At 47.5% G+C, this 26,468-nt stretch overlaps 3 protein-coding genes across 8 annotated transcripts; 2 read left to right on the plus strand and 1 right to left on the minus strand.

Annotated features, from left to right (window-relative positions):
• Positions 1-2,577: 2,577 nt before the first annotated feature.
• On the plus strand, positions 2,578-4,452 carry LOC106893814 (group IIE secretory phospholipase A2-like). The gene is made up of 4 exons (XM_014952042.1): positions 2,578-2,624; positions 2,768-2,915; positions 3,409-3,515; positions 4,118-4,452. The coding sequence occupies exons 1-4, from the start codon at positions 2,594-2,596 to the stop codon at positions 4,258-4,260; spliced, it is 429 nt and encodes a 142-aa protein (XP_014807528.1). The 5' UTR covers positions 2,578-2,593; the 3' UTR covers positions 4,261-4,452.
• A 1,108-nt stretch (positions 4,453-5,560) lies between these two features.
• OTUD3 (OTU deubiquitinase 3) lies at positions 5,561-18,592 on the minus strand. 6 transcript variants are annotated; one of them, XR_001413179.1, is made up of 9 exons: positions 18,418-18,592; positions 16,759-16,907; positions 15,485-15,597; positions 12,027-12,149; positions 11,171-11,296; positions 9,742-9,838; positions 9,282-9,463; positions 8,515-8,935; positions 5,561-6,692 (listed from the first exon to the last, which is right to left on the minus strand). XR_001413179.1 is itself a non-coding variant. In XM_014952100.1 (9 exons), the coding sequence occupies exons 1-8, from the start codon at positions 18,576-18,578 to the stop codon at positions 8,759-8,761; spliced, it is 1,128 nt and encodes a 375-aa protein (XP_014807586.1). In that variant the 5' UTR covers positions 18,579-18,592; the 3' UTR covers positions 5,561-6,252; positions 8,736-8,758. The 6 variants fall into 6 exon arrangements, 4 of the variants coding, with proteins under 4 accessions (XP_014807586.1, XP_014807585.1, XP_014807584.1 ...); XR_001413178.1 differs by having other exon boundaries at positions 5,561-5,894; positions 5,996-8,935; XM_014952100.1 differs by having other exon boundaries at positions 5,561-6,252; positions 8,736-8,935.
• A 5,104-nt stretch (positions 18,593-23,696) lies between these two features.
• On the plus strand, positions 23,697-25,580 carry RNF186 (ring finger protein 186). The gene has a single exon (XM_014952070.1). It carries the CDS (start codon positions 23,795-23,797, stop codon positions 24,713-24,715), a length of 921 nt encoding a protein of 306 aa, XP_014807556.1. The 5' UTR covers positions 23,697-23,794; the 3' UTR covers positions 24,716-25,580.
• The last annotated feature ends 888 nt before the right edge of the window (positions 25,581-26,468 follow it).

Consider the following 26,468-nt stretch of genomic DNA (forward strand, 5'->3'; position numbering starts at 1 on the left):
TCCAGCAGCGTTTAGTCTTAAGGGAGAGGAGGAAGGAGGGGGCAGCCCCTCGCCCAACAGCTGCTGTTTGCAAGGCATAAATCAAGGATCAAATCCTCGCCGAGAAGGAAGAGGAGCAATCCCACAAACAGACTGCAGGCCAGGGTGAGCCAAAACACACTCTTCCTGTTTAAATTCTGGGTGAATTTTAACTATCTATGTATTTTTCTGCTCAGACACCTGGCTGTACCAATCCTTTCATACAGAGCTCCAAGTGCTGATGTGTTGGCTCAGATATTGCACCCCCCCCAGTACATTGCAATAAATTGGGTTGAAAAAGTTGTGTTTTGTCTATCATGAAAGAGAAAAAAAAATCCACATCCTCCCAAGGGTATGGATTTGACCCCGGGGGGGTGTTATTTCACATTTGGAGAAGGGCTATTGCAAACCTCCTGCGAGCAGAGGAGTTGGGGTGGAGGGTCTTCAACCTGGCAGCTCAACCAGTTCAGTGCACAAAAATATACCTTATTCCCCAGTGACAAAAACTGGACACCGACTCCGAAAATCCTGAATTATCACGGAATCATGGAATTGTCAGAGTTGGAAGGGACCTCTAGAGATCATCTAGTCCAACTCCCCTGCCAAAGCAGGACCACCCAGAGCACATCACTCAGGACTGCATCAAGGTGGGTCTTGAAAACCTCCAGAGAAGGGGACTCCACACCCTCCCTGGGCAGCTTGTCCCAGTGTCACCCTCACCCAAAAAAAGTTCTTCCTCAGATTTGAATGGAACTTCCCATGTTCCAGCTTGTGCCCGTTGCCCCTCGTCCTGTCACTGGGAACCACTGGAAAGAGTCCGGCTCCATCCTCCCTCAACCCACCCTTTAGACACTTGTCAGCATTGATAAGGTCTCCCCTCAGCCTTCTCTTCTCCAGACTAAAGAGTCCCAGCTTTTTGAGCCTTTCCTCATCAGGGAGATGCTCCAATCCCTCCATCATCTCTGTTGCCCTACGCTGGACTCTCTCCAGTAGTTCCCTGTCCCTCTTGAACTGGGGAGCCCAGAACTGGACGCAGGATTCCAGTTGTGGCCTCCCCAGTGCAGAGCAGAGGGGGAGAATGACCCCCCTCCACCTCCTGGCCACACTCTTCCCTACGCAGCCCAGGATCCCATTGGCCTCTTGGCCACAAGGGCCCATTGCTGGCTCCTGGAGAGTTTACTGTCCACCAGGACCCCCAGATCCTTCTCCTCAGAAGTCCTTTCCAGCAGCTCCACCCCTAACCTCTACTGGTGCCTGGGGTTCTTCCTCCCCGGGTGCAGGACCCTACATTTGCTCTTGTTGAACCTCATGAGGTTCCTCTCCACCCAGCTCTCCAGCCTGTCCAGGTCACACTGGATGGCGGCACAGATCTCTGGCCAGCCCTCCCAGTTTGGTTTCATCAGCAAACTTGCTGTCAGCAAGCCCTGTTTCAGCTAATTAACTCACCACCGTCCCAGGGGTCTATTTAAATTGGCCGGAAAAGCTGGTGAGGCAAATGGCACGTGCCAGACAGGAGAAGAGATTTTGCTGAGGCGTTGACCTGAGTTCTCTTGTCTCACCATCTCTCCGATGCCCGCACAAGTCGTACCCTTGTTCCCTGCCTCAGTTTCCCTCTGAGTGATTGGGGGGGAATTCCACTCCCCCAGCCGGGTGCCTGCCCGTGCTGGGGTTCCCTGCAGAGCACTACACGCCTGCAATCTCTGCCGTAAGAAAACCGCCAAAATGATTGTTCAGCATCACCTATTTAACTAAAGATTCTCTCCAAGCACATGACAGAACCATCCCCTTTTTTCACCCTTCCATTATACACCACTTGCATTATTATTTTTTTTTCCTTACTCCGCTGCTTGGTTTTCCTTCTATATAAAGGTGAACCAGACACCTCCTGCAACACTCCGTGAGCGTTGCCTGCTCTGTTTGCACGTGGGCAAAGAGATGGAGCATCCCCATATGAAAGGAGCATCTGGGCACTGACAAGCTCCTGCTAACAAGAAAACCAGCACCCAAGGTCTTTTCTCAATCGTTTTTTAAACCACAGTCTGTTCTGGAGGATCACTGGACCTTCCTCCGCTCACGACGCTGCATCTCACCTGCTCTGGTCAGTCAGAAACAGAAGATGCTTTCCATTGGCCATGTTTTCTCCCCCCCCCAGGTAAGTCATGATGGAAGCAGTGAGATACAGAATGGCATTCTCTAACCAAGACATCAAGAAAATAAGAGTCGTCCAGGAACAAAGTGGTTTCCGTTCTGCCTCAAGTTCTCCCGTTTTGTTCAGGGAGGCATCGGGGTGCTGAGATACCCAGAGCTGTGCACGGACTCAATCCCAGTCTACCCTACTCATCCCAGTCTATTGAACACCCCCCCTCCCAGTGCAGGGCATCCCACAGCTGAAGCCTCCGGCAATGCCAAGAGAGACTCACACATGTAGCAGGACAAATATGGTGAGGATTGTCAATATTTGCCCACTTTGGGATCTTCAAAGGAGGAGCCCTGTCAAGCGGGTACATGGTGGCTATAAAAGGTGCGACTGGTGGCACCTGGGGCTCACCAGACACCGGAGCTGCCACCATCAGACATGAAGCTCTTCTTGCTGCTGCTCTTCTGCTGTGAGTATCCCCCCTGCCAGCTCTCACCCTGCAATTCCTCCCCATAAATGATAAAGCTGGGGAGGGTGAAATGGCTCGGTTTTGCTACTGAGGGGTGGGACAGGAGGTTGCTTTTCCTGATGCTCCTAACCCCCTGTCTCCAGTTGTAGGACTGGCCCCGGCCGGTAGCAACCTGGTTCAGTTTGCTAAAATGATTAAACACGCGACCGGGAAATCGGCATCATCCTATAACGGTTATGGCTGCTACTGTGGCTGGGGGGGATCCAAACAGCCAGTGGATGCCACCGACTGGTAAGTCAGGACTTGGTGAAGGTAGATCAGATGCCCTCAGCCTCCCTCGCCCCCGGTACAGCCAGGGGAATGCTCGCCCCCGCTCCTGGAAGATGAGAGAGCAATGCAAAAATCTTTGCTCACCCTTAATCTTAAAATTTGGTTAACGGCTGTAGGTGATGGGGACAGCACGCATCGGCCTTTATAGAAATAGGCAGAAATGCATCGGGATCCAATCACCACCTGGGCTAATTAAAAACAGCCATTAGGTGTTCTGCAAAGTCACTTCAAAGGAAAGCAATTAGAGCATTGTGCTGACAATGCCAGAAAGGCATGAGTCACTCTCCCTCCTCCAGTGGCACAAGGGCAATGCCGAGGAGAAGGCTGCTACATCTAACCTGGGCACACGTGCAAGATGTTTCTCATGGGGGCTGAGCACCACCAGATGTTCACCACCATGGTATCGTCCCCACCGCTCCCCATCCCGCCTTGACCATAACTCTTGTGCTCCCAGGTGCTGCCATGCCCATGACTGCTGCTACAGGAGGATCTCGTCTGGTTTCTGCAGTCCCAAAGTGGTCAAATACAACTACTCCACCTGGGGAAGCCAAATAACCTGCGGTAAGAGGCGGCACAGGGTCAAATCCCTCAGCGGGAAAGCACAACCATCCATGCTCTCGGGGGGCCTCTCTTCTGAGATGTCCTTTAGACCATCCTGGCATGGAAATCACTTCCTAGGAAGAGGGTAGAAATGAGGGCAAAGTGCCAGGAAAAGGGCAAACATTTCTTTGCTAAGACTATGGTGAAGCCTAGAGCTTGGAGAACTCTCAAAGCTCCCTTCTGTAGGCACCAAATCCTAAGGGTTGGATGTGACCTTCCCATCTTGGATGGAGACCTGGCACTGCTGCCCCCGTTTCCCCAGAGCAAACGCTTATATCATGGCGAGTGGATCAAAACAAACCACTTCCCCAGAATCAAAGCAAATATCTAAACATACTCAGGTCGATAAAGTAAATTAAACGGTCCTTCCAGGGCCATACATTGTGTGTACCTAGGTACCTCCATGCACCAGCGGTGAGGACTCCTCTAGACACTCCAAACTTAACCCCAGACACCCCATACTCAATATGGGGGGGCTGCGTACACCGTGAGGAGGGTCCAAAAGACAACCCCTGCCTCTTGCAGCCTTCACCTGATTCCAGACCCTCCACATTTTCTTCCAGGATCCGGGAGTGCGTGCCAAAGGCAGGCCTGCGAGTGCGACAGGCAGGCAGTAGAGTGTTTCCGAAGGACAGCCAGGAGCTACGACAACCGTTACAAGAATTTCCCCAATATTTTGTGCAAGGGCCGATCTCCTTCCTGCTGAGACACACCAGGCTCAAAACTTGACGGAAACGGTCAAAATTGTGGGGTTTTTGCCTTCCCTGTGGGCAGGCAGGGCACAGCATAGCCCTGCGGCACTCAACAAGGCACCGTTCCCCAGGGCACAGGGAAAACCCACTCCCCACAATTAAATTAACCATAAAACTAAAGGAATCCTTGCAAATAAAAATACATTTTCAAAGGCAATTTGTAAAACGCGTCCAGTGTCATGTTTTGGGAATCGATGGTGGAAGGGGCAGGAAACAGTACGAAGGCTTGGAAACAGCACGAAGCATCAGGGCTGATTTTCTGAGGTAAACATTTATGCATGCACAGAGTTTTCTATCTTTTTCTTAAAATAAGTTTACCAGTAGTGGCATTTCAGCAGCCAACAGGTAAAACTTAAGAGCTTTGGCAAAAATAAAAAAAAGAATCCACAGAAACAGCAAGCGGCTGCTGGGCCCCGACCCCAAACCAGGCCCCAAACTCGGCTCCCCTCAGGGAGCTAGGCCACCACACAGCCCCATCCTGCTCCTAATGACTATTTAAACAATTAATACTCACTAAAGCCACGGGGGAGCATGGTGGTGGTGGTCTCAGGGGGTTGGGGTGGCTCTGTCTTGCACCTCATCTCTCCAGCAGGTTCTGGTTGGGCCTGTCTCCTCAGCAGCAGCCACCTCATCCCTCCCCAGAGCTGCACAGGATCCGCAATTAGCCCTAACGAGGCAGACCCAGCTGCCCCTCACACCTGGGCCTCGATGGAGGCACCTCTGCTTTTAATGGCCATCTCTGGAGATGTGTTCTGCACACCTGCAGGATGAGGGGGGTCCTAAAATCAAGGTGCTTTAAAGGTACTTTCTTTTGAGATGCCCTTCAGCCTTGGTGGCTCCTGCCTGACACCGTTAAGCACTTAATCACAAGCAACAACCCTACCTTCTCCCTTCCCCGCACCTCCTACAGTAAACAGGATATCTTTATAAACCCCAAATTTCTCCTTTTATTCATTTTCTGGTGCCACTCAAGGGATGAGATGAGAGAGCCAGAACGGAGCTGAAGAGGCCGATGCTGCCCTCTAAGGTTTGTGCCTGCAAACAGGCTCCAAACAGCTCCACACCAGCATAAACCATCTCCTTTTCATACAACACTGGATACAAACATGAAGAATGACCCCATTTCCCCCACTTTTAGCAAAGTTCCTGAAGCTCATGAAAGCCAGGAGATGAGTGTACGCCCCACAGCCCGATCGCATCCCCAGGTTGTGCAGAATCGGTAAATTAATCGGTAAATTAATCCACTCGCCCAGCTCAGCTGGCACATCTTTGCCACCTTTATTGCACTCAGAATTGCAAAAAAACCAGAGGTTTGGTTTGGTAGCAGAAGCAGGTGCCCTGCTGAGAGTCCGGAGGGGGAAAGGAAAACTCTCCTGTAGTTTCAACAAACTCCAAGAGAAGAGGAATCCATGAGCACCACAGATGTGGATACCACAGACGACGTGATTTGTGTCCTTCAGGCACCGCAGATGAGGTGAAGCTGTTGTTAAATAAACAAGAAGGAACAGGGTAGACCAGAAAACGGAGCAGCACAAGCAGAAAATCCCTCCTGTAAGGCCAAGCCACGCTCAGGGACAGCAGACAGAACCTGCAGGGGCAGGATTTGGAAAAAATAAGGCTGAGGATGATGATGGTGGTAGACAGGATGCAGGAAAAGTGGCTTTCTATGTTGTCCTGCTGTGTCCTCACCTTGGAAAGGCTGACCCTCCAGCTTGTAACAAACAGTAAATCCTCCTCAAATACCAGGGGAACGCGCGGCGCCTGTTGTCCTATGACGGCATGTTGTGAAGCACAGCTAGCTCCACCAAAGAGTAAACATCAGCTATGAATCATGGTGTTTCTCTGCTCTTGCTTCTCGCCTGCTGAAAGGAAAATCCACCGCCTGTTTACAAAGCAAATGCTCTGCATAGAAGCGAGTTCCCTGAGGAAAGTGGCGCAAGAACTCCCTAGGAAAAACACACACAGTAAGGGCAGGTGGAAATGTCAATAGCCAAAAGAAAAACCTACAACAGACAAAATTAAAGTTTTAACATCTTTGGATACAAGATGTTTTTGCAGGTAACAAAGCCATCCTGGCAAAAATGAAGAGAATTTGATGGGTGTAACAAGACTTAGGGGCCCAGCACTTTAACAGTTTGTTTTAATTGTATTACAGTTGGAAATGCAAGCATTTCCAGCCCCATGCTTGGTTATAGGAATCAGAAGCCGTGAGCTGAAGGTCAGTCTCTCTCTGCTGCTGTGTTGCAGGGCTGCCCCTTTGTCCTGGCCATGGATGAGGTTCTGCTTTGCAGGGCCCTTCACACCTACGGGAGAAGCTCAGCTGGACACAGGACAACTCCCTTCACAGCTCCCCAGGCTTGAAGCAACAACAGTCCTCGTATCAGCTCTGGCTCAGGAAGACAAACGAGCACCTCATTAACATCAAACAACTGCAAATTCTCACTATCTTTTCAAACCTGCAGAACCCACCCAAGCTTTTGAATCCAAACACAGCTGGGCAAGCCAGAGGTGACACGTTTACCTGAACCACTTTGCTGTGCCCACTCTCTTCAACTCATCACACACATGAAGTGACTAACACTTTCTCACAATTAAGCTCTGATTTGCCATTCTTTCCACTAATGTAAAAGTGACAGGGTGGAGAAGAGTCCCAGGACGTAACATTGCAGACAACAGGCTAAAGCTGGCATAAAATGAATTTTACCAGTCATTTTTCACTTTAAGGACAGTACTGTGAATTCAAGGCTCATTCATGCTCTTCCTACCTAGGAAGTACCACTCAAGACTTCCCTCTACAGCGGTTACTCGTGTCTGCTGCTGGCACTTAATGTGCTGCTTCCCTTGCTGGACACTATGTCCCACCACAAAGCATAACAGCTGCTTTGTATTACTTTTTATTTCCACCAAGCTCATTACAGGAACCAAAATAACTTCTTCTGCAGCACTGAAGCCTGTTCTCCTGCACCACCAGTACTTAAAGCAGAACTCCTTTCTTTTTATTCTTTCAATGCACTTGATAAACGGTAGCAGAGCATATGAAGAAATACTAGCTCAGATCTTGGCAGTTCAGTCAAAAGAGGCATTTATACTTCTGTGCTCAGCTTTAAAAAACGCACAGAATTTTTTCAAAAGCAACATTCCTTACTTTCAAACAAATCTATTTTGTGTCTGCTGTGGCTGATGAGGTGTCTCCCGTTATCTATTGTGTGTCTAAGTGCACATGTGCTTTCTTCAAGCTTAGTGGTTTTGGACTCAGGTCCAAAAACCTGAGTGAAGCTGAAATACTGCAAGCCATAAATCGAGGGCCAAGTCCCACAGTCCTTACACTTCAGTCCAAATTCACCATCCTACAGTGGGAAGCACCACAGGATTCAAGCTGTATGTTCTACGGTACTCAGTGACCCTACCAAAGAGGAATTTAAGATGAAAAAATCCTACCTTGGAAAAAGCTTTATTTATGAAGAGTGAAGTAGGCAGGGTTCCTAGTGATCACTGCTACTTGGAAGCTTGTTCCCAGGACTCTTGATCCCTTGACTATATTAATTTCATTTGGAGACAAACAACTACCAAGTTCCTGGCTTGGACTAAAGCTCTGGAATAGCCCAAAAGCTTCAGAGTTTGGCAAAGGAGATAAAATTCCAGATGTCCAAGTAACAACACTCAACACAAGTCTCACGCCTGCTCATGTCACATTTTACTACTTCATTAGATCCCACCAGATCAGATTAATCAGCTCTGGGGTCTCATGAGTCATTATCATTTCTTTTTCTTTAAAGGTCTCAACAGGTAGCAAGCGAGCTGATCTCACACTTAAGCAAGAAGCAAGTGTGAACGCAGGAATTCTGTTCTCCCTTCATGTATTAATCCCTTCTGAAACAGCCCAGTGCAACACAAACAGTTCCAGTGAGATTAAAACTGGTCACTGAGCTCCTGCATGGGAAAGAAAGGAGGAGCATCATGTTTGATGCACCTCGCTCTGGAAAGGATTCTGGGATTGTGTTGCCTTACTTTAATTTAAAGAGAAAAAAAAAAAAACAAAACCGTGTTCCTGAGTTGAGAACTGTTGAGCTTTCCCTGACAGTGAGGCAAAATAAAGCCCCTCCAAGCACAGACAAGTTAAAAGTTGCTATAAGAAAATAAAATAATCTCAGCATGTCAAGAGATCTCAAAGCAGATCTGACACTGCCGTGTGAAGAAAAGGTTCTCACCTTCATCTAACTCCAAACTTACACAAACAAGTCTCTACTTTTTGTTAAGTTCAAGCAACTCTTCTCACGCACAGGCTGATGCAGAATTACTGAATAATTGTTTGCCCCAAAGATGAAGAAACGGGACTTTTGGGAGTGCTTAGAGATCTCCGCAGAAATGGATGCTTGGAAATTCGCGTAAGGGGAATTTGGTCTTCATCAGTTTTATTTGCTTTCCTCACCAGAGCACTCAGAACACGTTCAGTCATATGTTTAGAGCTGCCGTGGCCTTCACCAAGGTGATGTGGTTGTTTGAGTCCGTCTCTCTCCCCCTGCTGTCTGCACTGTCACTCTTGTTGGCCAAGACCTTCTGTCGGTGCCTTTCTTCCTGCCGCTTCTTCTTCTCCAGCCGCTGCTGTTCCTTCTTTTGCTTTTTAGACACCTGAAATGGGAAGGATGAAAACACGAAGTTGAAAACACACGTTTTCTGCTCAGTTGGAGAAAAATAATGCGCTGGAGAGGAGACAAGCAGATATCAAAGCAGATGCCAGAGAATGTTTATTCCAAACAACTTATCGGGACTTTATTTTGTGTCATTTTGGGACGAGTGCCACATGTCACTAATAAATGTTTGTATCAGAGAAGTCACAGCTGTAGCAGCAACAAAATCTGGTAAGCGGACACTCTTCTTGATTCAAAAGAGAAGACAGTTGCTGATTAAGCAATCCTAAGCATTCCCCTAATCGTTAAAGGATGTGTAAATCACTGCCAAACCACCCTTCACATACCTTTGTGCTTCTGCTAGCTCGATTCTCTTCATTGGATCTAGCTTGTCCTTTGTTGTTGTCTATCTCATCTTGATCCAAGCTCTGATTTCCACAGATTCTTGAACCAGTTCCATTTTCTTCCTGCGGAGTTCTGCTACACCATTTCTCATCTCTGCTCTGGGGATCGCACTGCTCCTCGGTACCTACCAACAACAGAGGTTTCTCTCAGGCACACTCTACCCAGAAGCTGCCTCAGCATCAAATAATTCCTTCTTCCAGGATATGTGCAACAGTGGGGTTTTTTGGAAGCTGGATTGAATCTGCCCTCACTAACAACCTTCCTGAGCACAGAAAGGCTGCAGCAGCAGCACGGCCAACAGCAAGCTTCAACTGCTACTGTCCCTGTTGAACAGTTGTTTAGAGTGAACACTAACGTCAGACAGCATTCTCCTGAAGCACTAGGTAACCAACTCTTACTTACTGATTCTTTCCACTTCAATCGCTTGAAAGACAGCAAATATTGCAGATTCTATGTTGTAGTCTTCCACTTCCAGAATCCGGCTTACTAAATCAATGTCCTGTCCACCAGAGGAGAGAGATAACACTGAGGAGAGTTCAATCCACTGACATACGTTCATTTAACAACCATCTGCACCACTGAGAGAGTGGTCTGCTTTTATCACCTTTCACACACACACAGAATCACCCAGAATGATATGGGGTTGGAAGGGACCTCCGGAGATCCTCTAGTCCAACCCCCTCCTGAAGCAGGTCCACCCAGAGCAGGTCCCACAGGAACGTGTCCAGGCAGGGTTGGAATGTCTCCAGAGAAGGAGACTCCACCTCCTCTCTGGGCAGCCTCTGCCAGGGCTCTGCCGCCCTCACAGCAAAGAAGTTCCTCCTCTTGTTTAGATGGAACTTCTTATATTCAAGTTTGTGCCTGTTCCCTCTTGTCCTGTCCCTGGGCACCACTGGAAAAAGACCAGCCCCATCCTCCTGCCGCCCTCCCTGGAAGGATTTAGAGGAGTAGATCAGATCCCCCCTCAGTCTGCTCTCCTCCAGACCGAACAGACCCAAGTCCTTCAGCCTCTCCTCATAAGAGAGGTGCTCCGGGCACCTCAGCATCTTTGTAGCCTCTGCTGGACCCTCTCCAGCAGTTCCCTGTCCTTCTGGAACTGGGAAGCCCAGAACTGGTCCCAGTGCTCCACATGGGGCCTCCCCAGAGCAGAGGGGCAGTATGATCTCCCTCCAGCTGCTGCTCACACTCTTCCTCATGTCCCCCAGGACTCCCAGGTCTTTTTCCTCAGAGCTGCTCTCCAACAGGTCCACCCCAACCTGTCCTGGTGCAGGGGGTTATTCCTCCCCAGGTGCAGCACCCTGCACTTGCCCTTGTTGAATTTCATCAGGTTCCTCTCTGCCCAACCCTCCAGCCTGTCCAGATCTAGCCTCTGTTCCATTTCTGATAAAAGTGAGGGAGAAAACCTTAACATTCTGAAGATATGAGGAAAAGGGAATGTGCTGTTTCACTCTTGTCTCTTTCTGTTCTATGCATCTGCACAGCACAAGCAGCAACCTGCAAGAGCCACCCAGGCCATCCAGTGACAGCAGCTAAGATGCACAGAGTATCCAGTCATTTGGGATGTTCAACTACACACACCCTCAAAGGATTTCAAATTTTACAGAATTTGTTTCAGAGTAAATTTCCTGAGAAGACAAACCTTCCAGAATTATACACACAGAGTATGTATTTCATCTACATTTAAGGGCTGACTCTAGGATGAAAACTATCCTGATCTGTGACTGTGGTACTGAAACTGTCCAAGAACAGTTCTCTTCAGAATTTTTTTCCAAGGCTACTTTAATGTATCAAGGTCTGAACATTAAGCATAAAAAGGCTACTCAATACTTACTGAGCATCCAGTTGCATTACACACTTTTCGTACAGCATCTTCCATTTCATCTTCAATCTCATCTTCAGAGTCACCCTTCTGCAGCTTCACTTCCTCCTCCTTATTCAAATCATTTTTGCAAAGCATCTGCAAGAAAAGCAAAGCCCAGCACATCACACAGGCACATGCAGCAACTTCATCATATGCAGTTAAAAAAAAAAGCATCTGTCATGATAATAAATTTAATTCTCATGGCATGCTTGTCTCACAAATATCCTGTGTCAAAGCATCTTGGAAATTGAGTCACTTCCATCATCTTTGACGCCATCTCCCACGACTGATACACTACTGAGCAAACTCTCACTGCAAGATCATACACACCAATAAATAATCACTGGCTTTTGAAGTGAGGTATTATATTTTTTTACAATGCCACGCATTATACAGTTGTGTGCAGAGAACTTCAAGAAAATCACATCTTACTCCTTAACACGAAAAAGTGAGACATGAAAATGATTTTTGTATCCAGCTGTTGCATTTCCAACTCTTTCCTCCCTTCCCTTTGTTTTTCCATCCAAGGTGTGAGAGTATGTAATTTAGGCAGGGTTGCTTCAAGACATTTACAGCCCACATCCCAGCGTCCGATTTGGGATTGATTTTCAGCCCAGTAACTCAAACACCTGGAACACCCAGCCTGTCTCCAGGGAGCAGGCAGCACTAGTTACAATGACCTCAGGGGCTCTTCTCTCCCCAGCACAACACAAGGACCAAACTCTTTTCTCAGTCTCAATGGAAATGAGCAAGGAAATCAACTGGTAACATTCATCTGTTTTATTTATCACCCGAAGCTGACTCGGGTCATTCTGTTGTAACCAACCTCCATCTGAAGATAGGCTGGAGCTTCAGAATCATCATTGATTCTCCTCACGCTGTCGTAGTGCTCTCCGTAACGATACGCGATGTGAAGTTCCCTCACGTTGTTTTTGTCTGTGCCCCGAATCTAAGTCAAACACATAAATCACAAATGAGGATTTGGAATCAAATTCAGCATTGTTATTTTTCAAAGTATTATTTTTTTTGAAGTAACGATAAACACTGTGATGGAAAGCACAGTATGTAGCTATTGAAGCATCTTTGAACATGAAGAGCTGATCTAATAATAATCCAGATGTGCTTAAGTAAAAGCAGAGCTTCTGCCTCAGGTTTGAAAACCGGATACACAACCTCCGTCAGTTACATCGTAATAAACAAAACATGGTATGAAAATATTTCAGTGCAAAGCTCAAAACTATTTTCTAAACTTTCCAAAAGAGCTATTAGTTTTCTGATCGTCTTCTGAGACCCAATTTGTGACAGCTCCCATTCAGGGTACAACGCCTTTTCCTCTCAAACATAAGGAAAAAAAGAGTCCGTTCAAGTTATGACCACAGTGGAAACAGTCACCAGAGTAAATTTTGTTCTGCAGCGGGGACAAGATGCTGTTTATCAGTTGGCATTCGCCAGCTCCCATTCAGGGTACAATGCTTTTTCCTCTCAAAAAAAAAAAAGGAGGAAAAAAAGAGTCACAGCTCCCATTCAGGGTACAACGCCTTTTCCTCTCAAACATAAGGAAAAAAAGAGTCCGTTCAAGTTATGACCACAGTGGAAACAGTCACCAGAGTAAATTTTGTTCTGCAGCGGGGACAAGATGCTGTTTATCAGTTGGCATTCGAAGTGGATATGTTTTGTTTTTAAAAGAAAGACTAATAGAAATAAAGCCAAACGATGAAAATGTATTAACTCCGTTCAAGAGCACCGTTAACAACCGAACGTTCTTTTGCTTTGTCAGCACCAAATCCAGCACTTTCCATAGAAACTTCCTGCTCTGAGCCTTATCTGTACTGATGCAAGAGTAATTCCTACCCTGATCATCAGTGTCTCCAACTATTAGCTGAAGGCTACACAGCATTCCAGCTCTTGCAAGGAACGCAGAAAATTACACTGCATTTGCAGATCTCCTTTGCTTACCCGTCACCTCAGGGTTCAAAGATCTGACAGCTTGCCCGGAGAAGACGTCAGCAAGCAAACGACAAGAAATGCTTGCTTCAGGGCTCCAGAATTTCCCAATCCTTTGACGTCTTAGCCCAATTTACAGAATACACACCAAGTCACCTTTCAACCACGTCTGCAGTCTGTGTTGCGCTAATGACTTCGGATTTCATCACAGATATTCTCCATTCCTCTACTTTACACTTGTTCACCTTTAAGTTCCAACCCAACACTTGGTTATACTTAACTCCTGCCTGTTATCCTATTAAGTTATTCAACATGTTGGAACTCGGTTAAGATTTATTTTCAACATTTCTCCTCTGCCAGAGCCTAAATAGGCATTTAACAAATCCCAAAGCTCTTGAAAGATTATTCTGAAAATTGGCCAATTTAGCTTTCAGTAGTGAAGCCTCTTTTTGGCTGCGCTTTCCTCAATACACTGGAACTGTAAGTAAAAGATAGCTGCAGATTAAAAAAAAAAAAAGGCAAGATTGCTGAAAAAAAGGTAAGCAGGTATCCAAAATGCCAATAAAATAACTTGCACATCTGAGCTAACTTGAAGCTCTATATTTACAGTCACTATCAAAAATGGTAAAGGATGTTTAAAGCCCTAAAAAGTCGCTGGAGAGCCAGCCACCTCCAAAGAGCTTTTGATTAGGCCAGAGCTCGAGAAACAGCTGGAGGTCCTGAACACTGCTGCTCACATTTTTCCAGCTTAACTGCAGCGTATAGAAATGATTCTGTTAAAATTAATGCATAACTCACCATCTGCTTTAGAGTTGAGACCAAAGGAGATATTCACACCATCTGCTTTAAACATCTTGCTGATCTGCCTCTCAGGAAATGCTCTCTCTGGAATCTAATCTGAAATTTTAGATTTGGAGCTGGGGTTCCAAAGTAGAGGGGGGGGGAAACTATGTAGATGTATAGAAAATTAAGAGTGTCCCGGGTTAGTCAAGTCTAGAAAATTCCTAACACTGTCACCGTGCTGTGATCCCCTACATTATTTGATGCCCTGATGTATCCTCTGTGTTTGTCAGGGACTCCTTACGTTACAGCTATTAACAGATCTCTTTACTTACGCCATTCCCAAGGGCCTAAGACAATCCCTCACTAACAAGACTACACCCAGGCAAAACAGAACCTCATCACAAACTCTGTATTTACAGCCCTGGGAAGGTCAATGAATACGGAAAAAGAGTTTGAGGTTTTTGAGAGGATACACAAAATATCGATAAGAGGTAAGGACACGGAGGTGAGCATCCGGTTCAAAACAGTAACACAACACACACAGAGCCCCCATGAACTCTCCTGCAGGGTCATTCCCTCTGTACGCCCTCGCAGGTCAAGCAGTTGAGTATTCCCACTCATTTGTGTCATTGTCAGCTATACTTTTTGTTTAAATATGCAGCTTAGCTGTCTTAAAGCCCATGGCTGCCATATAAATACGAGCTCAAACTTGTTTGTGTTCAGGAATCCACCTGACACCCTTTCAAATGTATTTAAGACACCACTGACAGCTTTCATCTGGTCTTTTATCTTTATTGCCTTGTTTAATCTATATACTTCATTGGTTCTGTCTGTAAATTGGGGCTAGAAACAATTCTGACTTGAATACAGGTTCTCACTTGCTCAATGAAGAGGCAGATATCGAGCCTGAACTCATTCCACAGAATAACAACAAAAAATAGAGCAGAAGGGACCCGATGGATAATTTGTTCCAGTGCCCCACTGTCAGGGTAAACAATACTCAGTCCTTTCCAAAAGCTCATTTAACATCACCATAAGGTTTTAAAACTCCTTCCCTCTTCTTCTGCCCAGTCCAGAACCTCTCCAACCGTCAGAAACCTCCTCATTCCAAATCCCAGGCAGAACTGATGGATCTTCATTCCAGCACACTGCAGGGACTGCCCTGCTGGACCTTCACCTCCATATTCCTGAACCTTATCGTACAGGTTTCCTCAAGCCTGGCTGAAATTCCTATGGGAAAAGCCACCTCATATGTGGTCTGATCTTCAGGAGAGAGGAATGCATCTATGAAGCTAGTAGCTTCAAACCAAACTAAAGCATGCTGCTTTGTCTCTGTGTATTTATCTTTCATGCATTCCTTGTTTTCTTTCATTCTCTCCCCTCCTGGATGAAATCTGGAGTGTTTTCCTTCCAGGCTGACAAAGCAAGCACAGCTCTACACCGTCTCCAGCTCACTACAGCTACCATCTGCTCTCTTTTAATAGATCAGCAAGTTTCAACACCACTTGTATTCATCAGCTAAAAGTTAGGCCAAAATACAGAGTTTTTGTTTCTCACCTGCCACAGCAGAGCATTAAGCTGATGAATCACCACATTCAACTGATTGTTCCTCGCAAAGGCCACAATAGCATCATTGCCAGCAAAGGTACCAGGCTTTGCCAAGTTGGTAACTACAGGAAAAAAAAACACATTCAGAAGAGTTGGAAACTTAGTTTCTGACACTTCCAAAAGCACCGGAGGGATAGCAAGTAACAAAATTTCCAGCACAAGCTCAAAAAATTCTGGAAAGGAAATCCCAGCTGTGAAATAGTGACTGTTGAGGCAAGAATTTGGCAGCAGCAGAAGTTAATGTGTCTTTAATGACCACAGAAACCTCCAAAAAACGCAGTACACCCTTCGATTATGCACGGCCCTCAGCTCCGCGTTAGCTCGGACGGAAGAGAGCCATGTACTAAATAACCAAACCACTTTCATGCATCACCTGCGTGGTACTTGGCAGCAGAACAAAGGCTGCATTGCTCTCTGCTTTGGATCTTCCCCTGGTTTACCACAAAATATCCAAGGTCAAGCAGAAAAAGAAACCCACTCAACACCCACCAGTTTCCAAGGAGAGCTAGGTAACTTTTGCAAGTTCCTTTTGAAAACACCATTTTTTTTGCTTCTTGCTTTTTTTTGCCTCTCCTAAGTTTCCCCTAAATTTAAACAATATCCAAGACAAACGTAATACAAGTTTTATAGCTCATCTTTCTACAGAAACATAACAGAGAGAAATGTGTACCCACAGTTTCTAAAAACCAGAGAGAATCAGAGAATCATAGAATGGTTTGGGTTGGAAGGGACCTCAAAGATCATCGAGTTCCACCCCCCCTGCCATGGGCAGGGACACGTCCCAACAGTGCAGCTTGCTCAAGGCCCCATCCCTGAATCTTTTTTCTTCCAATTTAAAACCGTTTCCCCTTGTCCTATCATTACCCTTCCTGGCAAAGAGTCCCTCCCCAGCTCTTCTATAGGCACCCTTCAGGTATTGAAAGGCCGCTATAAGGTCTCCCCGGAGCCTCCTCTTCTCCAGGCTGAACAACCCCAGCTCCCTCAGCCTGTCTTCATAGGAGAGGTGCTCCATCCCTCTGATCATCTTCGTGGCCCTCCACTGCACCTGTTCCAGCTGGTCCATGTCCTTTCTGTGTTGAGGACTCCAAAGCTGGACACAGTATTCCAGGTGGAGGAACTCTAACAGTTCTGGGATGAGGAACCGCTTAGTACGAAGGCGCTCAAATGAAATGTAAATCACATTACACAAAAACCCTTCCATTAGTGCACTACAGAGGCCATACCGTGTTTCTCAAAGGGCACATCATCCTCCACAAAAGGCTCAAAATCCTCTCGCTGTTTTATCATGTAATCCACTGTTTCCTGGCGATGTCTGAGGTGGTTCCGCGAGTGCCCCTCCAGCTGGTCCCCCAGCGCCCGGAACAAACAATTGCTACCGAAAGAAAAAATGCAAGTTAGTGTGTCTGAAAGGCAGCCAACAGATACACCATGAAACCAGTCACTGGTGTAGCTGCAGAAAGAATACGGTGTTAACGGGAAAGGAAAAGACTAGTAAGTTCAATAAGGATATTAATTTAATGGTTTTAAATTGGAAAAGAGGAGATTTAGATTAGATACCAGAAAGAAATTCTTCACTGTGAGGGTGGTGAGAGCCTGGCCCAGGTTGCCCAGAGAAGCTGTGGCTGCCCCATCCCTGGAGGGGTTCAAGGGCAGGCTGGAGGGGGCTTGGAGCAACCTGGTGTGGTGGGAGGTGTCCCTGCCCAGGGCAGGGGGGTGGAACTTGATGATCTTTAAGGTCCCTTCCAACTCTAACAAGTCTATGATTCTATGAATGTGAAGCAGCACCTATTCCCTGTGCTTTGAACGGCTGCTAAAATGAGAAATACTGGTAGGAACATGAGGTTGTGGGTGAACATGTCAGCAGCTCCAACAGAGTAAGTCAAGGGCGGCAGCAGCCCTGGGCCAGACTTCTTAAACTGACACTGAGGGAGATGACATCATGCAGCAAAGGACAACCCAATGATCTACCAAACAATTTCTCAAGAAACATGTCTAATTCTTCTTTCAGTGCTTAATAATAATTTCATGGCAACCTGGGCCAGGCTCTCACCACCCTAATGCTTAATAATAATTTCATGGCAGCCTGGGCCAGGCTCTCACCACCCTCACAGCAACGAATTTCTTTCTGGTATCTAATCTAAATCTCCCCTCTTCCAATTTCAAACCGTTACCACTTGTCCTGTCACTACACTTCCTGACAAAGAGTTCCTCCCCAGCTCTCCTGTAGCCCCTTCAGATATTGAAAGTCCACTATAAGGTCTCCCTGGAGCCTTCTCTTCTCCAGGCTGAGCAACCCCAGCTCTCTCAGCCTGTCCTCACAGCAGAGGTGCTCCAACCCTCTCATCATCTCTGTGGCCCTTTGCTGGACCCATTCCAACAGGTCCATGTCTTTCCTATGTTGAGGACTCCAGAGCTGTAGACAGTACTCCAGGTGGAGTCTGTTATTTATTAATATTAATTTCTATTAATACTTAATAATAATTCCAATACTTATGGACCTGCACAGTACTCCAGCTGGAATCTGTTATTTATTAATTTCTATTAATATTTAATAATAATTCCAATACTTATGGACCTGCTGGGTGGTTCCAGCAGCCCGGTGAAGCCCTCGGTCCCCCTGGGGATCAGGCCTGGGCCTAGCAGAGCCCTCAGCTCCAGGGGACACAGGCCCCGCACAACCACAGAGCCCCTTGATGGGGTACAGGGGGGAAGCCCTTATCCCTGCAAAGCGCTGGCCCCGCTCAACCCCGAGGGGAAAGCCCTCAGCCTCCAGTTACACCGGCTCCCCCACACCCGGGGGTGCCCTCAGCCCCTGGGGATAGGAGGCCCCAGCGTTATCACCGTCCCCGGTGGTTGCTGAGGACACCCGGCGCGGCGCTCACCCATCGCCCGGTACCTCCCGCAGCTTGAGACCGAGAGCCCGGAGCTGCCCGGCGAGACCCAAGCCGGTGCCGGGAGTGGGTCCTGCGGTGGGCTGCCGGTTCCGCCGCCCCTTCTTGGCGCCGGCGGGCGGCCGGGCCTTGGCCGCCTGTTTGCGGGACATCCCCCGCCGGGCGCCCGGCGGCGCCTCTCACGTGACCGCGCCACCATCGAGAGAGGCACCAGAGCGGCCCTCGGCGGCGCCGCTCTACCCCCGCGCCTCTCTATGGTGTGTCCTCCCGCACATCCCGCCAGGTGGCAGCAGCGGAGCGGGGCTGGAGCCGCCGCAATGGGAATGGTGGGATCAGGGAAAGACCCTTGGGATAGAATCATAAATCATAGAATCATAGAATGGTTTGGGTTGGAAGGGACCTCAAAGATCATCGAGTTCCAAACCCCTGCCCTGGGTAGGGACACCTCCCACCAGACCAGGTTGCTCAAGGCCCCATCCAGCCTGGCCTTGAACCCCTCCAGGGATGGGGCAGCCACAACTCCCCTGGGCAACCTGTTCCAGTGTCTCACCACCCTCAGAGTAAAAAATTTCTTCCTGAGATCTAATCTGAATCTTTTTTCTTCCCTCTGCTCTGCTCTGGTGAGACTCCACCTGGAGCACTGTGTCCAGCTCTGGAGTCCTCAACACAGAAAGGACATGGACCGGCTGGAACAGGTCCAGCGCAGGGCCACGAAGATGCTCAGAGAGATGGAGCCCCTCTGCTGTGAGGACAGGCTGAGGGAGCTGGGATTGTTCAGCCTGGAGAAGAGAAGGCTCCGGGAAGACCTTATAGTGGACTTTCAATATCTGAAGGGGCTCCAGGAGAGCTGGGGAGGGACTCTTTGTCAGGAAGTGCAGTGACAGGACAAGGGGTAACGGTTTTAAACTGGAAGAGGGGAGATTTAGATTAGATACCAGAAATTCATTCTTCACTGTGAGGGTGGTGAGAGCCTGGCCCAGGTTGCCCAGAGAAGCTGTGGCTGCCCCATCCCTGGAGGGGTTCGAGGCCAGGTTGGATGGGGCTTGGAGCAACCTGCTCTGGTGGGAAGTGTCCCTGCCCAGGACAGGGGGGTTGGAAGTAGATGATCTTTAAGGTCCCTTCCACCTCTAACCACTCTATGATTCTATGATTAAGTATCTCAGCCTTCTCCTCATCCATAGTTGCAAAGTTCCCCCCGACATCCAGTAAGGGATGGAGATTCTCCCCAACTCTCCTTTTGTCAATGTATTTATAAAATCTTTTTTTGTTGTCCGTTACATTAATGGCCAGGTTGAGTTCCAGCTGGGCTTTTGCCTTCCTAACTTGTTCTCTGTATTAACGACATGTCGCGGGTGGGACACCCTAAACCTTCCTCTCCTAAAGCCCCAGGCACCGAGGGAGACTTTGAAACACAGAGTGGGGCTGGAGAAATGGGGCACAGTCAGAAAACAACAACCGGTAGCACATTCCTTTAAGTTCCTCTGGTCCAGACTGACAATGTCCCAGACAGACCCCCGGGGACTGTCACCTGCGTTGGGTGGTGGGTGGTTCACACACCGTGCTCAAAGCCCTACAACAAGCGAGGATTTCACTCTTCTGCTCCTTTATATCCATTTCCTGCCATAAATGGGTCCGTAAGAAGCATTTCACAGAAACACATTTTCTTGCGCAAACACAGTAAAAGCAGGAAAACGGGCAAATGATTAATGAAGCTGTAATTAGCTTAAGCAGCACCAAGGGGCAACAGGCAATTCGGTTGAGCACAACCCGTGTGGAGGCCAGCCAACAGCGCTCGTGATGCCAAGGACAAAACTGAGTCAAAACTGGGGGCAGGTCCTTGGGCACCCAGTGGAAAATGTCATCAAAGTACCTTTTTTAACCCAAAACGACTGGTAAAAGCCAGGCAGGGAACCCACACTCAACAGAGATGAACCTGATGAAGTTCAACAAGTGCAGGGTGCTGCACCTGGGGAGGAATAACACCTCCTGCACCAGGACAGGTTGGGGAGACCTGCTGGAGAGCAGCTCTGAGGAGAAGGATCTGGGGGTCCTAGTGGCCAACAGGATGCCCGTGAGCCACAATGGGCCCTGGTGGCCAAGAAGGCCAATGGCATCCTGGGGGGCATCAGGAAGAGTGTGAGCAGCAGGTGGAGGGAGGTCATCCTGCCCCTCTGCTCTGCCCTGGGGAGGCCCAGCTGGAGCACTGGGACCAGTTCTGGGCTGCCCAGTTCCAGAAGGACAGGGAACTGCTGGAGAGGGTCCAGCAGAGGCTACAAAGATGCTGAGGGGCCTGGAGCATCTCTCTTAACGAGGAGAGGCTGAGGGACTTGGGTCTGTTTAGTCTGGAGAAGAGAAGGCTGAGGGGGGATCTGATCAACACCTCTAAATCCTTCCAGGGTGGGTGTCAGGAGGATGGGGCCAGGCTTTTTCCAGTGGTGCCCAGGGACAGGACAAGAGTTAACTCATCTCCTTCTCTAGAGACATTCAAAACTCCCCCTGGACAAGTTCCTGTGGGACCTGCTCTTCTGGGTGGACCTGCTTCAGAAGGAGACTGGACTAGATGATCTCTGGAGGTCCCTTCCAACCCCATGTGATTCTGTGGTTCTGTGACTGCAACGCGGTGGAAAGGCACACAAATGTCACTGCCACCCGCTGCCAGAAGCCAAGGTAGGCAGACATTCATCTCACCAGATTTTAAACCAAAATATTTGAGTTTGGAGCATTGTCGCCCCCCCAGTGTTTGCTCCAGCCCCTCAACACCCACAAGCCAGTTTTGCTCCATTGCAGAGATTAAAAGTCTGTAAATCTTAAGATATTTTGGACATGGGAAGTCACGGGCTAAATTTGGAATTTCTAAAGCACCGTAAAAATGGCAGGTTTGTCCTCTTTTCCTGCATCTTTTCTTTACAACAGTGTTAACTTACTAATACTGAGGTGTGTGAACTGCAAGAGAAAATTATCTGATTTTTAAACATAAAACCCGTTTCCAGACATTCTTGCAATTCAACCGTGCATCCCACGGGAAGACCTTCAGGCTCCTGAAACGTGGGGTGACCCAAAAGTCCCTCAGACACCGCCGGACGCCACCTCAGCAGGAACGTCAAGACGCTTCCACAAACTTTGCTTCCAACAAACCTCCTCCTCTTTCTCAGCAAAGAAGAACAAGAAGCTCTTCTCACCCCGTCCTCCCCACCACCGAGTTCAGGAGATTAAAGTCTTCCTGAACTCCTTGCTGTCCCGAATTGGGGTTGTTTCACGGGTTTCTGTTGAAGGGAGGGGCGGTACAGGACAGCGCAGACAGCCGGAGCGTTCCGGTGCATTTGAGGCAACCGACTCGGTACTCCGTGTCTTCTGACGGTAATGCTGAGCTGGCCCAACTTTCTGGGATGATGACCCTTCCTGCTCTACCTTCTCCCCCTCCACTGAGAAGCCATAGCTATTTTATCCCTCAAATAAAAAGGTAGAGAGAAATTAAAGAGCGAGGGATTCATTCAGGCGTTTACTTTTCACAAAATTCACAAAAGCACCCAACAAGGTGTTCCTGAGCGCATGAGGTTGTCCTCCAAATGCCAAGAAAAAGATGGTCCCACCAAGTGTCCTGGTTTGAACCACACAGAACTGATTTCTCTTCTAACCCTGGGGAAAACTGCACTTTTAGAAGACTCTGGTGCCTGAATTAATGAAAATCTTTACTTTACAGCCAGCTCTGGTGCGGGGGTCTCGAGGTCTCGGTGTTTTTGAGCTCCCCAGGTGCAGGGATGAGGAGGAGTGAGACCCAGGCACTTGACCCAAGCTGCCAACAGGGTTATTTCATAACATGAACAGCCTATTTAATATAAATTAGAAAGTTTGCTGAGGAGTTCTCTCTCTCGCCTGATGCTGATGGGGCAGGGAACTCCTTGCCCTGAGCCCTTCCCTTCCTCCCAAAGCTGCAGCGCTTGCAGGGTCCCACACGGGCTGTTCCTGCTGGGAGGGCACAGCTTCCTGGGCTGGAATGGGCTGGGGATAGTCCTGGTGTGTTTTATATCAGTATTGGGATCAAAACTGGTTCTTTAGCATTATTAACATTGATTACCTAGTCTTATTCTTTTAAATCTCTTTCTATTTCAACCCTCAGGTTTCCTTGTTTTCCCCGATTCCCCCTCCCAGGTGGGGACGGGTCCTTGGGTGAGAGAATAATTGTCTAAACGACACTAGATTGTTCTGGGTTCCTCAAACCATTGCACCAAGACACTAACCTTGCTTTTAATTTCCAGATCTCTCCCGTGGACCCTCTGAGACCCTATGTTGGCGATCCTGAAAACTCCTTGCCCTGAGCCCTTCCCTTCCTCCCGAAGCCGCAGCACCCACAGGGTCCCAGACGGGCTGTTCCTGCTGGGAGGGCACAGCTTCTGCTGGGGAATGGGCTGGGGATAGTCCTGGTGTGTTTTATATCAGTATTGGGATCAAAACTGGTTCTTTAGCATTATTAACATTGATTACCTAGTCTTATTCTTTTAAATCTCTTTCTATTTCAACCCTCAGGTTTCCTTGTTTTCCCCGATTCCCCCTCCCAGGTGGGGACAGGTCCTTGGGTGAGAGAATAATTGTCTAAACGACACTAGATTGTTCTGGGTTCCTCAAACCATTGCACCAAGACACTAACCTTGCTTTTAATTTCCAGATCTCTCCCGTGGACCCTCTGAGACCCTGCGTGACCCTCCGTCATGCTCCAGTTCGCACCTGAAGCCCGCTGATGACTGAAACCAACAGGGATGCTCCTAGGATAAAAGAGTTGATAATAATCAGACGTTCAACATTCAACATTAATGATCTCTATCTCATCCTTCACTTTGTGCTGGAGGGTAACAGCTCCAGGGTAGTGAATATTGCTAAAGCAAGAACAGATTTCCGACCCAGAGCACTCTAAATTGGTGGTACTTACACTCTTTCTAATCAAAGCCCTGCATTCAGTGCACCAGTTTTAATATTAGATAATTCCTCGGAGTCTGTCACTCTCCAGCAAGGCAGTGTTCAGAGACCAATGAAATCCCTTTCAAGAAATAAAGTGCTAATTTAGTAATAATGGAAGTGTCTGGCTCTGGCAGTGAACAAAGCTGCAGTCTGCCAATGCCATGGGGTCAGCTTCCGGACGGGAATTGCTCAGTGATATTATCAGCTGTTGTAAAATGTCCTGGCCACGAAGTTAATCATTAACTCAGGTCCCCGTCTCATAAAAACATCGTATTGTAAGAGCACAACACGCTTAAAGCCAACTGTCACTAATCAATCATTGCGTACAGCGGGAATAAAGCAGCACATAAAAGGAGCCAGAAACTCAGCAAATCCTTCAGCGAAGGGAAGGCAAACTGCACGGAGGTTTATCTCCATGGAGAAATCCACTGACAAGGCAAACAATGGCCAGGGATCGACGGCTCCTGAGGTTCTGCAGGCTGAGAAGGACTGTCCTGCACCCGCTGCGGAAGGTGCTGCAGAAACGAGCGGGGCAGGAGCCCTCACAGAAGACGCCGCGGACGTAAAGACGCTGGAATTCACTGAAGAATGTATTAAAGACACGGAGCGACCTTCAGGCACAGAGCGAGACACTCCTGATGCCTTTAAACCAGCCATTTCGGAGGGAGACTGTCCAAACTCAGAGCCTCTCGTTATGCTAACAAACAAAAACTCTCCCGAAGGATGCGGTTTGGAAATGAACCACCAGGGTTCAAGCACAACATCTCTCGATATGGACTGCCTGGTCTGCTTCAACAAGTACAACATCTACAGAGTCCCAAAGCTCCTGGACTGCCAGCATTCCTTCTGTGCTGTCTGCCTCAAGCTTATCCTCAGGAAAGAAGAGAACACCTGGATCATCACCTGCCCCCTCTGCAGAAAAGCCACTTTTGTCTCAGGAGGACTCATCCGCACACTTCAAAATAAAGAAGACATCATGGAGCACTTGGAAAACCCCGATTCGAATCTCGAGGTGCACATCTCTGCCATAGGGCTGGACAGCCATAGCTGGACTCTGAGCAGCCAAGACGCTTTATACAGGGAGGAGAACGTTCCAGCAGACAACAGACTGGCTGTCCAGAGACTGGTGCTGCTCCTGCTCCTTGTGGTGATTCTCACCATCCTCATCCTCCCCTTTATATACTCCGGGCTGATAAAATGGGTAATTTGTCTCATGCTTGGTTTGGGGTTGGTCATGTCAATGGTGCTTTGCTGCACTCCTAAATTCTACTGGAGGTGTAACAGGGACTCGCTCACCTCCTGCCACAAGGAGACCCACATTGCTGCTATTGCCTGAGGTGGTTAACGTGAGCTGCTCAGAGAGAACGGCCCGGTCCTGCCTGCCAAGCTGCACGTTACTGGACTTTGAACGCAATCATTCACGTGACAAATTCAACAGGTGGCTGAAGTTATCCCACTAAGACTCAATGGCAAGGCACAGCCTCGTTAAATGTCATTAACGGAAACACAGTCCAATATTTATACGTTGATATTTATGAGATTATAAAAATTGTAGGTTTTCCATACAATTTTTATCCCAGGCTAATCATTTTGTTGTTTTGCTTTGGCCACGTTGTTCTTGTTTGTACCATCTTTTGATTAGCGCCGCAGAACATTATCTGAAACACCTGACAGATGATGTCCTGTGAAAATCCCTGGCTGTGGTTGCGTTTTCGCGCTCTCTTAACACACGTACACCTTTTCTTGTGACGATGTGGGGAAATAAGACTGCTAAATCAGGGGCTGGGTGCCTACCCTCAATGAAGAGAGCAGTTTTAACCCAGGTTATCACTTTAATCCCTATCCCTGGCCAAACAGTTGTTGGCAGGGATGGGAAAGGGACTGGGAAAATGGGGATGTCAGTTGATGCCACTTAAAGTAACGCATGGAATTAGAGAGAAAGAGGCAAAATCAACACTCCTAACCTTGAGCCTGCAATTGCAAAGGGCAAGGCTCTCAAAAGCTCATGACACTCCAAATTCCCCATGTTTTTTAGCACAGAAGTAGTTCCTCTCACCTGAACTCCTTTATCTAGCTCCCTGCACCGACTCTCTTCTTGTCTTGGAGATACCCACAGAGATAAAGAGAAATCTGTCAATTGCTGTGCCATACCACGTGTGATATTTTTATATGGAATGTGTCCATTAAAGTTTAATAATGTTAATCGCTCATTGACTTCTGTGTTTCAATTCCTCGCTGACAATTCATGTCAAAACATTTCACAGTTTCTTCACTGACAGGAACTACAGCTGAGAAAGCATATTAGGGAATCTGTACAGCTGAGTTGGTGAGTAAAGGAAAAAAGCAGTATGCTCCTTTATATTTAAAAAAATACTTTGTTGCTAAGAGAATACCCTATAAGCTAACTAAAATTAAATTGGAAAAAAAATTAGGAGTTTGCTCTAGTTAAGTTACATTTTTAAGAGTACCAAGGATCTCAGTAGACCTTGGATCAGGCCTGTGGTAAATATTTGTGTTCGATAAGAATGGAAACTGATGTACTCCAGTTGCTCGGTATATAAATATACATAGTGTCTCACCAGCAGATAAAACAGATTAGGTTTAGAGGTAAGGAGACGCTGTCCTCCTGGAGTCTTGGAAAAAACAGGACTATTTTCTGCCTAAGAACACGAACCTTCAAAGGAAATAAATGCTTTGGTTTTTCTAGTATATTGAGACAGCAACTGATTTATTGCAAAGTACGTATGTAGTAACATTTGCTAATAACCAACTAGAAAAAAAGGCTTTTCAATTGGGAAAATTAAGGTAGTTTTAAACCCAAGTATTTTATTAAACTGTATTACTCTAAATACACAGACCGGACTAGATATTCACCTGTACCGAAAACAATTTCAGAAACTCTTGCCGAATCTTTCAGCTCACAGAGAGTTTTCCTGCCCAAGATCCCTTCACCAGCACTGGGTGACTGGTACTGGTAAGATTTGTTACAGGTATATGATAGTGGCCTGAACATAGCACACATGAATGCATTAGAGTAAACTAGAAGGGTTAAAGGAAAACCATGCTACAGAACACTGATCTCAATCAAA

Source organism: Calidris pugnax, unplaced genomic scaffold, assembly GCF_001431845.1.
Source record: "Calidris pugnax isolate Ruff unplaced genomic scaffold, ASM143184v1 scaffold161, whole genome shotgun sequence".
Classification (NCBI taxonomy): Eukaryota; Metazoa; Chordata; class Aves; order Charadriiformes; family Scolopacidae; genus Calidris; species Calidris pugnax.